The sequence below is a fragment of the Amorphotheca resinae genome, assembly GCF_003019875.1.
Source record: "Amorphotheca resinae ATCC 22711 unplaced genomic scaffold M430scaffold_7, whole genome shotgun sequence".
Classification (NCBI taxonomy): Eukaryota; Fungi; Ascomycota; class Leotiomycetes; order Helotiales; family Amorphothecaceae; genus Amorphotheca; species Amorphotheca resinae.
Window position 1 is genome coordinate 1,607,382 of NW_020194477.1, and position 14,675 is coordinate 1,622,056.

The window sequence follows — 14,675 nt, forward strand, 5'->3', positions numbered from 1 at the left end:
TGCCGGTGGTATGAAGTATATCATACAAATCTTTACGAGCCTCCACTTTCATAATCTTGCTCCACTGGACTTTGGTGAAGTCACTGCCCATGTGTAGCAGAACGAGGTATATTTGAGCCAAGTGCCGAATTACCAGCTGATAAATCTCATATCCAATCTAGTTTGATGGGAGGTCTGTTCTCCTACTTCATGAGCATCTCCCAAAATCCATCTGCTGCACACAATCTCTTGCCTCTTCATATGTTATCGTTCCTTTGGAGAGAAAATTCTATTTCCAACTGGGTGACTTAACGATCTAAGGAATGAAGCAACCGAAATGACAGAATACCAATCATCCATTCCTTCTTAGCTTCAGCCTGTTTCATTTTCGCTTTCCGGTCCCTCAATGCAATTGTAGAGCCAACTTTTGAACACATAAAGCATCGCAGTATGACATACATTTGCAGGCAATGACTAGACAACAATACAAAAGCGATGGTTAACCATATATGGATGTCGCAGACTACACCCATCACGCATGAATCTCGCTCGACAATCATACATTCATACAAAAAGCACCGTCCATTGGTAGTCGCACACCAGTATCAACCTGATACAACTCCCAGCCTAGACTACCACGGTTCTTGGCGAATCGCTCGAGGCATAGGACTGGCCTTCCGGTCCAGTTGTGACCGATGTCCCACTGCTAATTCGGCTTCCATCAGGAGCGTCTTCTGTGTGCTGACCTTCATTATGGTGGTCCTGAGTTGTCACGCTTTCACTTCCGATAACACTCCCTTCGGCCGTCTGATGATGCTGGCTGGCTGAACTGGGCATCAACGTGTGATCCAAACCACCGTAACTTTCAACATCCTCCAAATCTGGTCGCCAATCCTTCAAGTCATCTTCTGCGTCATTCAGAATCTGGCGAACTTGATGATGGTGCTCGAATGGAGGGCGAACATCTCCTGGAACAACCGGAGTATCGTCAAGGAGGTTCAGGAGACGACGACCGTGGCGTGCGAGGATGATTTGTTTCTCGGCGCGCTCTATGGTCGCAGCGAATTCTGCGGCATATGCTTCCTTCATCTTTTGGCGAGTCTGATTCGTGTCAGTCTCCGGGAGCTTGAAAGGAAGAGAGAGAGATTGAACTCACAATGTTGGTCAACTGAGCCTCAGCAACGAGATTCTCTGCTTCCGCCCTGACGAGCTCTTGCTCTAAAATAACCAATTTCGCACTTTCGGGCTCCTTGGCCTTCAACCTTGCAATCTCGTCCATGAGCTTCGCCTTGGAATCTCGCGAAGGCTGGACGCTCTTCTCCGTGTTGCGAATAGCCTTCAAGATCGTCCTGCTATCATCGATATTGTGGGCATACAGGTCTTCCTGCTCTCCAATTTCAGACAGCAGAACTCCAATCTTATCCGAGATCTCGCTGATAGCATCATCGTTCGTGGACTCGCCCCACTCAGACAGCTGGGTGGCGATGGAGACTCGTTCCTTGGCGGCATCCTCGTGGGCTTGGATGAGGTAGTTCTCAGACTTGATCATTTTGTATAGTTTCTTGCTGAGTTCGGGCTGCATATTCCCCCGCAGCGAACTGAGACTGAATCCATGATGGCGAGTTCCGCTGGAGGAGGAAGAGGAACTGCCATGATCCTTCTTCGAGCGAATTGAGAGCGCGCGATTCCTAGTGGCGGCCGGAGTTAGCATGTACGGAAAAGGTGTGGCGAAAGGAAAAGCAAAGCTCGCTGACAAGTGCTTCATTGGGGTAGTTTTATTCTTGGAATTGCTTCTTCGCATGGTGATGTGTGCAAGTAAAGATTGACTGTAACGGAGAATGAATGGGCTTACATCTTGGATATGATTTGTGACAGAGACTGAAGAGGTTATTACTGCCTGCAAAAACATATCTGTCAGCTCCTTCCATTCCTGTCAAGCTCGTCATTGTGCTCGACTTGCTGGGTCGTGACAGCCTCCACTGCATCATCTGAAGCGCCAGCATCGAGCAGAGCAGACGCGCAGGGCGGTTGAGCAAATAGACAAGAGGGCTGAGGTTTTCTTACCCAGTTATGAAAAGAGGGATTTTATTCAAGTGATGGAGGGGTTCAAGAATGGGATTACTCGAATTTTTGTTGAAGGAATGGAGTAGAAAATAGAAAGAAATGAGTTGGCTTTTCAGGGAGCTGGCCAGCCCTTTATGGACACTGATTGACTCGTGGCCAAGATAACGGAGAGGGGCTGGCGATGATGTCACTGACGCTAAGAAATTTACTCGTTCCTCAGCCTTGTCCCTTGTCGCGGCAGCTAGAATTGGTGCCTGAAGGGCCTCAGGTACTATAATATCATACCTGCCTGGGTACCTTAGGCTAAAATCGCCACTAATATGCGTCCAGAACTCCGAGATCTACATCTGATAGTGCCTGAGGCACATTTATCCCGACGACTTGCTCCAACCCCAACACTGCTCGATCATTCGAGATGGACCCCGCCATCGCTGCAGAGCTGGACAGGTGCGCTGACGGTATCCCCTTTCGCGCTGTCAGAAATCACACTCAGTCAACATGGGCCCGTACATTCCACTCGTCTCCCGAACTCTACATCCAACCCGAGTCCATCGAGGAAGTTGAAAAGCTGATCAACCTCGCGCGAAGATGCAGGCGTCGGGTCACGACAGTGGGGAGCGGGCATTCGCCTTCGGACCTGACCTGCACCTCGAGCTGGCTTGTGAATCTGGATAATTTCAACAAGATCCTGTCGGTGGACAAGGAGAAATGCGTGGTGGTTATGCAGAGTGGGATACGGTTGGAGACAATTGGTCATGAGCTTGACAAGCATGGACTTGCTATGCCGAACCTAGGCAGTATCAACCACCAGTCTATTGCAGGAGCTATCTCGACTGGTACACATGGCAGTACGCTCCGTCATGGGATTCTCTCTGAGTCGATCCTGTCCCTCAAAATCACTCTCGCCAACGGCAAGACGGAAACGTGCTCCCCAACCCAGAATGAAGAACTCTTCCGTGCCGCACTCATCTCCCTCGGCGCCCTTGGGATCATCACAGAAGTGACATTCCAAGCCGCGCCGGCCTTTACACTTGCCTGGAAACAGGTCATTGATACTGATCTTAAGATGCTCAATTCATGGAATGGTACGCTGTGGACACAGGCCGAATTCGTCCGAGTATGGTGGTTCCCATACACCCGCCGTTCCGTCGTTTGGACCGCCTCTAAAACCGATCTGGCCCCTCAACCGCCTCCAAAATCCTACTATGATGCCTGGCTTGGCTATTACGTCTATCACAACCTCCTCGCGGCCGCACAGTGGTTCCCGAGAATCCTGCCGTGGGTAGAATGGTTTGTGTTTGGCATGCAATATGGCTTCCCGAACGGAAGCACCACCTCTGCGGTCCAGCCTTCGCGCGAAGCATTGTTGATGAACTGCCTGTACAGTCAGTTTGTGAATGAGTGGGCGATTCCTCTTTCTAAAGGCCCCGAAGCTCTCAGGAGATTGAGCTCATGGTTAAACCACTTGACCCCCGAGGATCCGGATTATGTCCCGCATAACATACCATTCTCAGCGGATGGGCTGTACGTGCATGCCCCGGTCGAAGTTCGCGTGTCAGACACATCTAAAAGCAAGACTCCAAGACCGTATCTGGATCCGACGTGCACGGAGGAACCAACACTTTACTTGAACGCTACGCTCTACAGACCGTATTACCGCGATCCCCCTTGTAGAGAGAGGTACTACCAGGCATTTGAGTATCTGATGAAGGATCTCGGGGGCAGGCCGCACTGGGCAAAGAACTTCGAGTGTAGTGGAAAGGATCTTGAGGGGATGTATGGAGAGCAATTGGCAGAATGGAGGAGAGTAAGAGGGGAGCATGATCCGGAGGGCATGTTCCTGGGGGAATGGCATCGGAGGGTTATTATGGGTGATGGACCGAGATTAGCTTTGGAGGAACGGGAATCGAGTCGTGGAAAGTTTTGGAAGGGAGGAGTCAAGGTTGAAGGTGTGGTTATGGGTTCTCCGGAGGGAAAGACGTTGAGGGGGAAGAGCAGCGAGGAGAGCTTTGAGCATTTGACTCCTTCGGAAGTGGATATAAAGCACGAGTAGAGTGAAAAATAGGACATCAGCCTCATCCTCTAATCTGCATGGAAGTCTGATCTGCCTATACCAATCGGGCATAAAAGAGAGAGAGCCGTCTGATGAATGTCACGTGCGTTGATAGCTGGTTTTCCGGCCTATTGCGATAAGAGATATATGTAAGGTAAGTAAGGTACCTAAGTCCAGAACAAGGACAATTCGAGCGACAGTCGTATCGCATCGGAAGAAAAGGTGAGAAGATTAAAGTCCACTGTCCCATTCTACTCTTCGCAACGTGCACCCTACGTGACGCTGATTTGGTCCCTGGCGCCAAAACCACCTAATCGGCACCGAACCAGCGCCAGATCCAACGTTACATCATGCCATGAACCCGCCACCTACAGTCTCGAGGGGAGTGAGGGGCCCAGTCCCGCACACCTTCAAAGCGCCCTATGGATTCTATGGATTCCCGGCCGGTATATAAAAATCCCTGATGGGATAGAATGAATAATGGCGGTTCAAGCCACGCAAAAGAAAGACGACAGCCGCAGCTCCTCCTCCCAGCAGCAGCAGCAGCAGCTCTCTGATTATCCCCGCGAGGCTGATCCCCACGAGGTTGTTGATTCCAGCATGCCGTCCGCGATCGCGGCTAGCCCGCGCGACCGAATCACCAAGTTCACCAACTGCCGTCTCGTGAAGGGCGATGTGCTCGTGGAGCAGGATCTGTGGGTGAGCTCGGCGACGGGGCGGATCGTGAGGAGCCAGGAGCTCTTCTACGGCGCGAAGGCGGTCCCTGACGAGACGATCGATCTGGGAGGGCGGATTATCTCGCCCGGTCTGATCGATGTCCAGATGAATGGAGCGTTTGGGTTCAACTTTTCGCAGATTCCTGAGGATCCATTGACTTATGAGAAGACGTTGAGGCAGGTCAATAAGTCCTTGGTACAGACAGGCGTCACTTCATATCTTCCCACGATCACCTCGGAGCGGAGAGAGGTCTACCATTATGTAGGACGTTCCCGCATGCTTTTCTTGACCATGATAACTGACCAACGCCAGGCATTACCCTTCCTCGGCCCCTCCAAAGGCTCCCAGGTCGCAGAGCACGGCGCCGAATCGCTCGGCGCGCACGTCGAAGGGCCCTTCCTCAGCCCGACCAAGAACGGCGTGCACAAAGTGCAGAACCTCATCACGGCGCACAGCTTCGCGGACCTCGAAGACTGCTACGGCGCTTCGAACCTCAACCCGACTCCCGACCCGCTCACCGGCATCCCACGGGCACCGCAGATCAAGATGCTGACGGCGGCGCCCGAACTCGGGTCCATGACGGCTCTGATCCCGGACCTCACAGCGCGCGGCATCGTCTACTCGATGGGCCACACCGAAGCGTCATACGAGGAGGCGTCCCTGGCCGTCTCGCACGGCTGCACCATGATCACGCACCTCTTCAACGCGATGCGTCCTCTGCACCACCGCAACCCCGGCGTCTTCGGCGTGCTCGGCCGCGCCGAATCCCTCCCGCGTCCCTACTTCGGCATCATCGCCGACGGCATCCATCTGCACCCCACCTCCGTCAAGATCGCCTTCAACGCGCACCCCGACGGCTTCATCCTCGTCACCGACGCCATGCACCTCGTGGGTCTGCCGGACGGCGTGTACGCCTGGACCAACGGCGAGCAGATCGTCAAGCGCGGCGCGAAACTCGTTTTGCAGGGCGCCGAGGATACGATTGCCGGCAGCTCCATCACGCTGGTCGAGTGCGTGAATAACTTCCTGTGCTGGAGTGGAGCCAGCATACCGCAGGCGCTGCGGGCCGTGACGGCGACGCCGGCGGCTATGTTGGGACTGCAAGGCGTCAAGGGCTCGTTGGAGAGTGATGCGGATGCGGATCTGTGCGTCTTTAGTGAGGAGGTGGGGGAGGCTGGGGGGACGAGATTGGTCGTGGATCAGGTGTGGAAGTTTGGGACAAAGGTGTTTGATAGATTGGAGTAGAGGGCGAGCGGTTGAGTAGGTAGGTAGGTACGTGAGTGATGATAGATACCTAAGATTATCCATCTTGTATATAAGTAGCCTCCCTTCCTTATTCGGAGAACATTATGAATAGACATATAAGCGTAGAATAGAAAGAATGAAACAACTTGTATTAATGCAACCCCCGTTTACCTATCTACCATTCTCTCGTTCTGTACCTACCTATACCGTCTTGCTACATATCCAGCGTACGAAGGACCATTATTGACGGTTTGACTCGGCATTTCTACATAACTGACCTTGAGCATCACAATCGATAACCAGAAGCCATCACTTGTTTTACATCGTGGCTCAAGAAGACCCGGCAAGGGTTGGGGACCTTCCCCCCTTTCCATCATGACACGTGACGCAGAAAAGCAGAGCAGTTTGGAAAATATTCATATATTTCAATTCTGACGCCGTCATACCTACCTACCTTACCTACAGAATCCGTCCATTCCTTATCCAATCCATGCGCGCCGAAAATATCATCCGCTTAAATGCAGCAAGGTATCTATCTATCCCGAAAAAGCAAACCTGCAGAAATTATGACCTCGAAGTTCCTCCTCTCCTACGAAGTTGAAGTTATACAGTCTTCCCACTTTTTTCCATCGCAATTTCCTGCACGGTTATGATAGGACGCTCATCATTCATACGAGCCTGGTTAGGCCTGAGAGGTCTGGGTCCCATGACCATCCCTCTCCTCCTCGTCACTCTTGAAACTCAACACTCTCACGACACAATCCTCACTCCCCGTGGCCAACTTGCTATCACTGAGTCCCAAACACGTAACCGGACCTTCATGGCCAGCTAGGGTCCGCTCACACTTCCCACTCCTCGCATCCCAAACCTTGACCATTCGGTCCTCGGCGCCACTGACGAACCTCAGCGTATCCCCGGCAAGAGCCCAAACACCCTCCACGTGACCAAAGAAGGTTTTGAGACAACGGCCAGTCGCTATATCCCAGAGGCGGATTGTGCTGTCTAGGGCGCCGGTCAGCATGTAGCGGACGGGACGAGGACGAGATGGTGGCCAGGTAGCGAAGATGTCTGTGTGTTCGGCGTGCGGACTTTGGGGGTCCATGGGAGCAGAGCTGGATGAGGCACCATCGTCAACGTCTTCTTCAGCATCTGGATCTTCTGGTTCGTATTCTGCCGGCAACAGGACCACCTGTTGGACCTGGCCCACGTGGCCTTCAAAGGTCCTAATCGTGCGCCGTGTATCTAGATCCCAGAGACGCACAGTGCAGTCGTCGGACGCGGAAAAGACGGTCCGTGATGCGGCATCCACTCTCACGGCATTAACCCAGTCCTTATGCCCCCGTAAGCAGAAGGTGGATTTATCTTCGAAGTTCCAGATCTTGACAGTCCGGTCAATGGAGCCCGAGGCAAGGATGTTGCCTTCGAAATGTACTCCTATGATGCCTTGGGTGTGTCCAGTGTATGTTGAAATGCATTCTCCCGTTCGCCAATTCCATACTCTGATGGTACTGTCCATAGACCCACTGATCAACTTCGTATCATCGAATTGCAGCGTTCTGATTCCTAGAGTGTGCCCCCGAAGCGTACGGATGCATTCCCCTGTCTCGATGTCCCAAATCTTGATGGTGTTATCATAGGACCCGGTCGCGAGGATATTGTCGTCAAATTGGAGACACATGACGCCGTTGGTGTGGCCACGGAAGACCTTCGTAGAATACCGTCCGTATTTCCAGTTCGTACCAACCTTGAAACGATCTTTGTAGACATCCTTCCACGGCCGGAACTTGGGCCGATCGAAATATGAAGATTCTTCAACGTTGATGCCGTTTGTGCACTGTCTTTTGGAGCCCGCGGGAGATTCTACCGCTAATTCAGCTGCAGGGCGTTTGTTGGATACCCTCGGGGAGGTCACTTTGGCTATATCGGTAATGCCACGGTCCTCTGGCATCGGTGTGATGTCGGGTGACCACTCATTCAATCCTCGCCCGGTTGCTCGTAGTTGTTGCTGACGCTTGTAATCACGCAGCCTCTTGCGCTCCAGTAATGGTAGACCCCAGCCACACTTTGTACACTTTCTATCGATGTGCTGCTCACACATCTTGTGCCATACCACGTCGTCGTCGGCCAATATTCTCCATTTTTGACTGACCTGGGCTGCCTTGCACAGCGACGTGGTGTCCAGATAGCACAGGATCTTAAACGCGATCTCGTGGGGAAGGGCGGTAATGAAGTCGATTCGTATGAGATCGCGGACGGCGGTAGATAGGTATGACAGCTGGGGGAAACAGCATTGGGCGAGGATGCCCTGCAGCATCAGATTTCGATGCTTCGCGGGGGCGGCGGAGAAGAGCGACCAGACGTGGGAAATACCTTGCTGGTCAGACTGTGATAATGTTTCGAGGTCCTGCTCAAGTGTTAGTACTGGACTATAGGCATAGGCAAGACCATCGCAACCACATACGCGCTGCAGGTTCTCCATAGTGGGCTCGTCTGCTGTCCTCCGACACTTGGAGTCGGGTCGGTGGCGGTAGCAGTATCTTGTATTAGGATCCTCCTTCTTCTTGGTCGACATCAACAGCGTCGGCGGCTGGGCAACCCCCAGCGGGGCGTACTGTTCGGGGATATGTCTCGCCAGGAATGGCGCGACGGTCTGGCCGGCCATCTTGCTCGTCGACGAAATGCTGATAGTGGGATCGCTGCCGTCGTGCTTCCCATCACAGTTATGCTGCGATGGAGGCTCTCCTTCGTCGCCGGGCCTGACGTGCTCTGAGGCGATGCGGCCGTCGGATGGCATTTCCCAGGTCATGGCACGACGGAGGGATTTGGGATTTGGATCCGGCTTGGTGGTCCTGGGGAGCTCGGTCGGTACTTCAATAGACGGCTGGAGCACGAGGGAGTCGGTGTGGGCTGACGCCATAATGCTGGGCTGCGCACAAGACGACGAGTTGACAACCGACACGCAAAGACAGAAAGGGAGGGCAGATCTGACTCGTTATCGGGGGCGCATGGAGGGGTGAGAATGGGAATTCCGAGGGGGTCGCCAGAGGAGAGAAAGGATATTCCGCATCCAAGTTGAGATTTCAGAGGCGGATGGCGTGCTCGAGGGGGCGACTTGAGGTGAATCGAATCGAATCGTGTGTCGTGCTCGACGGCGGCGGGACGAGACGACGGGTATATGGATAATAATCGATCGATGGACGACGAGCGCAGCGCCGCCAGCCGTGCCAGAGAGGGCGTCCGGGGCGCAAGAACGGGAATGCAATAAATAATTCTCAGAGACGATCACGGACCGATGCAGCAATTCTCGTAGGTTGAGAGATTGTCGGTCTGGCTGGCTGTTGCGAGGTGGAAGAGGTGACTGATTGACCTTGTTGGCCCTGGGCCTTTCGTAGTTCGAGGGGGACGAGAGACGCCGATCAGATTTGCTCCCCTCAACCCGAGTCTAAAGAGGCAAATCATGCAAATCATGCCTGATTTCTCAGGCGGACACCGCGGAAGTGATCACGCGATTTCAGGCGACCGTCCCGTGATTTGCAAAATTCATACGTGATTACGAGCTGGATTACGCGGGTTCCATATTTGGTAGATAATCAAGGAAAATCTGAGGCAGTTTTACGTTTAGAATAATCTACGCCTAGAATCATATGTCTTGCTCTCTCACAAGTCTCTCTTTTGCTTCTTTCCGTCTTCCCCGTGGGTTCCAGATCTCTCTTCTGCTCTGCTCTGCCCAGTATAGTACCATACAACTGCTCGACACTAAACTAATCATAACTCGTACGCCGAGACTTCCTTCTCACTCCAATCCCAGAGCTTCACAGCCAGCTCTGCATCTATCGATGCCCGACTTCCCTGCCCAGGAACACCCACCGGCGTATAATACTCCCCGCTCACCACCTCCCCTTTCCCCTCTTTGCTTCCCCCTCCCCGCAGAGGGCCTGTCGCTGCCCACAACTGCCCCTTCGCCCCATCCTCCACACTCGTGTATACTGTGCCCCGCGCCACATCTATCACCTTCCCCACCCCCAGCGGCCAGTTCGAGATGGCATTCCTGTAGAGCTCCGTGTTCACCACCCCCGGATGCACCGCCACGGCCGTGATCCCCTGCTCGTGATACCTCCGGTGCAGCTCCTTCGCAAAGAGGATATTCGCCAACTTGCTCTGGCCGTAGCGCGTCAGTGTCAGTGACGAGCTCATCGGGGTGCGCAGCTCATCGAAGGAGATTCCAGAGGACGGGGCGAAGATATGTCCGATACTGCTCAGACTAACAACACGCACGTCGGCCCCCGGGAGTTTCGCAGTCGTCACGAGGGTCGGCAACAGGAGTTTGCTGAGGAGGAAATGGCCCACGTGGTTGGTTCCGAATTGCATCTCGTAGCCATCGGCAGTGAGGCCAGCGGGCGTGGCCATGATGCCAGCATTAAGAAACAAGAGATCCAGGCGTGCTTCTCCGCCTCCCCTCTCCTTCTCAGCCTCGAGGAACGAGCGCGCGGCGGTCTTGACCGAGGCCAGATCCGCGAGGTCGCAGTGGATGTATCGGATCCGGGATGCAGACCCTGGGACTGCCGTCTCGATCTCTGCAATCGCTTTCTGGGCGGAGGCTTCGTTCCTGGCGGCTAGATATATGTGCGCCGGGTTGTGCTTGACGAGTTGTAGGACGGTCTGTTTACCTAGTCCGACATTCCCTATCGTCGTAGACACAGTATTAGAATGTTGCATATGTGAAAGAGAGACGGAGAAGGCTACCGCCAGTCACCAGCACCACCTTCCCCTCCAGCGACGGAATGTCAGTCTCGGGCGTGAACGAGACGCCACGACTGAGCAAGCCGAACAGCATCCTGGGCGAGAGAGAGCTCAAGAATCCTGATCCGGATCGTATATTGTGCCACTACAGAGTCAAGTTGTTAGGTAAAGAGCTGTGGAATCAAGACACCAAAAAACACAACCAGAATCCGAACGAATAGAGACAACAGCTCCATCCAGAGAAAGAGAAAGATGAAGCAGACAGAACAAAAGAGATAAGCGCCTACGGTAAGGTATGTCGGATCCAATTCAATTCCTATCTTCTCATTGTTTGGGAGACTTGGAGGACAAGGTAGAAATGACGATGGATAGATACAATGATGATTACTATTTACACCTCAGAACCGAGGTAAGGTAAGGCAAGGGCCATGATGGAAGATGATCCAGGCACAGGCGTAATTATCGACTGCGCTAAGCCCTAACGGATATATCGTTATATCCCCCCTGGATCCCGGAATCCCGGACATGGGACGCTAAGAATTTCGTGATCGGCGACGGCGGCAGTGCTTATCCGGTCGTGATGACGAATGTTTTTTTGTTTTCTTTTTTTCTTTTTTCTTGATTTTCTCCTGTCTCTCTTTTGCTTCGATGAGGTGATCGCATGTGATATTGGAAGAGTTCAAATAATGATAAAATTATATAGAACCAGTCTCCTCAATGGAATATACCCAAGATACCTTAGGTATAGGAATCGAATCATTAAAAGGGAGTATATGTAGTAGTGGTGGATATATACACGGCTCCTACTGATGTAGGTACGCTATGAACAAGTCCAGGCTTGAGTAATTATCCCAGCTCAGGAGTCCGGAGCCAGTCCGTGTCAGGATTCAATCGCTGAGCTCTTCTACCTCAGACCCATCCAGCCCCTTTATCAACTTTATCAACGCCAAACGTGGTCAATTAGCATTCTGCGGTTGGCCGTCTCTTGCGTGATTGATGGCCAAACTCGGGAGTTACCATTATGGTTCTGGAACTGCCGTAATATCGGTGGGAGAGTCAGAATTATACGTAGGGAGCCGTAGGTACGCCGCCAACAACCTTTTGCCAATGGTTGGTGGCATATGCGTACTCGTCATTGAACCAAATGATTCGTGATGGGCAATACCCGTTCTAATGAGGGCAGACGTGTTCGGCCATGCTGGATTGTATTTCTCAGAGTTTCCAATCCCATACTGTCCCACGCTACACGCCTCTGTAATCTTCGATTTTGATGGTCGATGCTGCTCGCTGCCATTGGAGCTTTGGGGCATGAAAATCGCTATAGGATGGTTTCTTCGCGCCCCAGGATTCGCTCGTAAACCCCACGAGGTAGTATCAAGACAACTCTTTGACTTGCGGTTGATCTGATGTTGTAATCGCATGTGTAGTTTAACAGTCAGCGCAATCTCGGATTGACCGGTGAGCGAGGGTCCTGGAATAATACTGCCGGTATCCATTTGTTGGCCATAAGTAATCGGATAGGCGTGGTTGCAATTCCTTGGAGTGGAATCTGGCAGTTTTCTTTGTATGATCGCAATATGATCTAGTAGAACTGCAGTTGGGAAAGGTCACATCCAATCCGTATTTCGGAATACAGCATCCCAATTTATGTCGGCAAGGTTGTCTGACATGATCAGACTTTCCAGGTCTCCAGTAGCAGATCCATTCATATGAGTTGCCAAACCAAGACCCTCCATGATTCCTTGTTCACCTACCGGCTGTGATTGCTGTTGTATGCGCGTTCCACCATTCGAGATCGGTGCCATAGCTGCATCTCCGCCAGATGGGACCGATCCGGCGGTCCCAGTCTCCTGGACACATGGATTATCATTCAATGCCCCCTTCAAGGCCTGAACATCTCGTTCTTTTCGACTTTGTGCCAGATGAATCAACATTGCCGCATTCTGAACAGCTTCTCTTGTGAGATGCGTATTGAACGCCCTCCTAATAGCTTGGAGAGTACCGAGTGCGGTTGAGACGCGAGAAAGTGATTCAGGCGTATCAAGGGAGAGAAGGATAAGAATGAAGTGGAAGGGAATTGAAGCTAGGGACCACCATGGAGTTATGACAGAATCATCTGTTGACTGTGAGGAAGGTGCTGATGGTGCCGGTGGTTTCGATAAATGACTTTCTATTGCCTTCAGAGCTGCTAAACCAATTGACAAGATATTTGAAACTATCTTGGGGTCAGTAGTTGAGTTTGTCGATGTAAGAAAGGGTCTAAGATGACGATAGGCGGCGAATGCAAGGTCTGCGCGAAAGAGAGATACCGGAACTTCAGCATCCCTTCCAGCTTCTAACGCATCGAGCATATTCCTCGTCTGAACGATCTCTTCCGCGTGAGTGCATGCTTGAGAGTTCTCAGGGATCAGATCAGCAAGTTGAAGTAGATCTCTCGTCGCACTTTTGACCTCAGTATCGATTCTAGCACAGGTAACCTTGTCAATGTTGATCCTGGGACGAGAGTACTCATATGAAAATATTGCATTGATCGCCCTCCCTACCCAGAAGACTTTTCGACGATATAGGCATTGTGCTGGATCGATGATGTTTGTGCTTTTGCACGATGGATAGATGATAGCGACTGAAGAAATCTCATGCTGAATCCCTGATGATTCAATCAGATGCATCAGGATATTACTGGCCATCCACGAGGCGTGAGGCCGTGACGTTGCCCGAAGGTAGATCGCCCGCAGGATCCATGCTGCAATTAGGTCGATCGTAGGAGGTTTTGTCAACGCGACACTCTCTAATCTATCTTTTGCAAGACTTGTGAGAGCTGCTTCAATGCCATTGTCTGTTTTTCGAGACACGAAATACCCCAATGCAACAACCCCACAAATCACTGCGTCGAAATTTAACGCATCCTCTGTTGGGTTCTCTTTCCATCGCAATGAAGCACGGCGTATGAAGTCTTGCTGATCCAGAAAATCAAATGATGGGTGCACCACCGTGAAGTACTCATTGGAATAGATGTGCACGTCATTCAATGAGACGAATTGAGTGATATCGAGAATATTTGGCTGGGGCTCTGATCTGATACCAAGGTTCCAGGCGAATGAGTGCAGCCGCGGTGCTTTCGTTGCACCGAAGTGTATTCCCATCAGCCTAGGGAATGCAATTGCTGAGCTGCCATCAAAATAGCGGCCCTTTTCAGGATCCAAGATGCTATAATCCATGAAATTGTCGCCTCTCTCAAGTCCGGTAGGGGTGATAGGCGTCAAGTTGGTCGTTCCCTTCGAAAGAGCATTACCAACTGGCTCCCCACCGGTAGCAGTGCGAGCGATTGGTTTCAAGGGACTCCGTGCCTTTTGCTGGTAGTATTGGCAGTCATGATTAAAGCGCGCACAGGAGGAGCATGGCCTTGCACCATCACACTTCTTTTTCATTTGTCGACAATGTATGCACGCCCTGATGGCGCGCTCTCTTTTGCGAGGGCGAGCATCATCCATGGTGGTATAAGCCCAAATGTAAGGAGATGTAGCTGATTCAAGACGGAGCCGCAGATTGTGCCCTCTCCATATGTACCGGAGGAATCTGATGTAGGTATGGTAAGGCAAGGTAGGTAGGTAAGGTAGGCAGTATATCTGTATGATTTCACGTGCCTTGCACGGCCCCACGTGTGGTTGAGGTGGTGATGGAAAAGGCAATCTTAAGCTTATCTAATCTTTTATATGTCCATTCGCCCCTTTACTATCTATACCTATAGGTTGTATTCCTTACAGTAACTTACTCTTACCTACCTACCTAGGTACATAGTTCAATATCTTTCTGCAGTACATCACCGTTGATATCAACGTCCTCATTATTCATGTAGCTCAATCCCGGCCGCCTTTGC

The 14,675-nt window shown here is 51.9% G+C and overlaps 6 protein-coding genes across 6 annotated transcripts; 2 read left to right on the forward strand and 4 right to left on the reverse strand.

Moving 5' to 3' along the window:
• Window positions 1–606: 606 nt before the first annotated feature.
• M430DRAFT_59398 (hypothetical protein) lies at window positions 607–2,215 on the reverse strand (the record flags this gene model as incomplete). The annotated part of the gene is made up of 4 exons (XM_024868797.1): window positions 2,044–2,215; window positions 1,832–1,876; window positions 1,136–1,667; window positions 607–1,104 (listed from the first exon to the last, which is right to left on the reverse strand). Coding segments are annotated over exons 2-4 (1,032 nt in total). The 5' UTR covers window positions 1,834–1,876; window positions 2,044–2,215.
• Window positions 2,216–2,426: 211 nt separating this feature from the next.
• M430DRAFT_141675 (hypothetical protein) lies at window positions 2,427–4,096 on the forward strand (the record flags this gene model as incomplete). The annotated part of the gene is made up of 1 exon (XM_024862725.1): window positions 2,427–4,096. Exon 1 carries the CDS (start codon window positions 2,459–2,461, stop codon window positions 4,094–4,096), a length of 1,638 nt encoding a protein of 545 aa, XP_024720527.1. The 5' UTR covers window positions 2,427–2,458.
• Window positions 4,097–4,578: 482 nt separating this feature from the next.
• Window positions 4,579–6,058, forward strand: M430DRAFT_42982 (carbohydrate esterase family 9 protein; the record flags this gene model as incomplete). Its single annotated transcript, XM_024867594.1, has 2 exons — window positions 4,579–5,074; window positions 5,126–6,058. Exons 1-2 carry the CDS (start codon window positions 4,697–4,699, stop codon window positions 6,056–6,058), a joined length of 1,311 nt encoding a protein of 436 aa, XP_024720528.1. The 5' UTR covers window positions 4,579–4,696.
• Window positions 6,059–6,740: 682 nt separating this feature from the next.
• Window positions 6,741–8,852, reverse strand: M430DRAFT_103676 (hypothetical protein; the record flags this gene model as incomplete). Its single annotated transcript, XM_024860876.1, has 2 exons — window positions 6,741–8,462; window positions 8,520–8,852. The coding sequence occupies 2 exons, from the start codon at window positions 8,850–8,852 to the stop codon at window positions 6,741–6,743; spliced, it is 2,055 nt and encodes a 684-aa protein (XP_024720529.1).
• A 771-nt stretch (window positions 8,853–9,623) lies between these two features.
• On the reverse strand, window positions 9,624–11,193 carry M430DRAFT_122962 (hypothetical protein). Its single transcript, XM_024861863.1, has 3 exons — window positions 11,086–11,193; window positions 10,802–10,943; window positions 9,624–10,740 (listed from the first exon to the last, which is right to left on the reverse strand). The coding sequence occupies exons 2-3, from the start codon at window positions 10,890–10,892 to the stop codon at window positions 9,824–9,826; spliced, it is 1,008 nt and encodes a 335-aa protein (XP_024720530.1). The 5' UTR covers window positions 10,893–10,943; window positions 11,086–11,193; the 3' UTR covers window positions 9,624–9,823.
• Window positions 11,194–12,405: 1,212 nt separating this feature from the next.
• M430DRAFT_28734 (hypothetical protein) lies at window positions 12,406–14,289 on the reverse strand (the record flags this gene model as incomplete). Its single annotated transcript, XM_024865816.1, has 1 exon — window positions 12,406–14,289. One exon carries the CDS (start codon window positions 14,287–14,289, stop codon window positions 12,406–12,408), a length of 1,884 nt encoding a protein of 627 aa, XP_024720531.1.
• Between the last annotated feature and the right edge of the window lie 386 nt (window positions 14,290–14,675).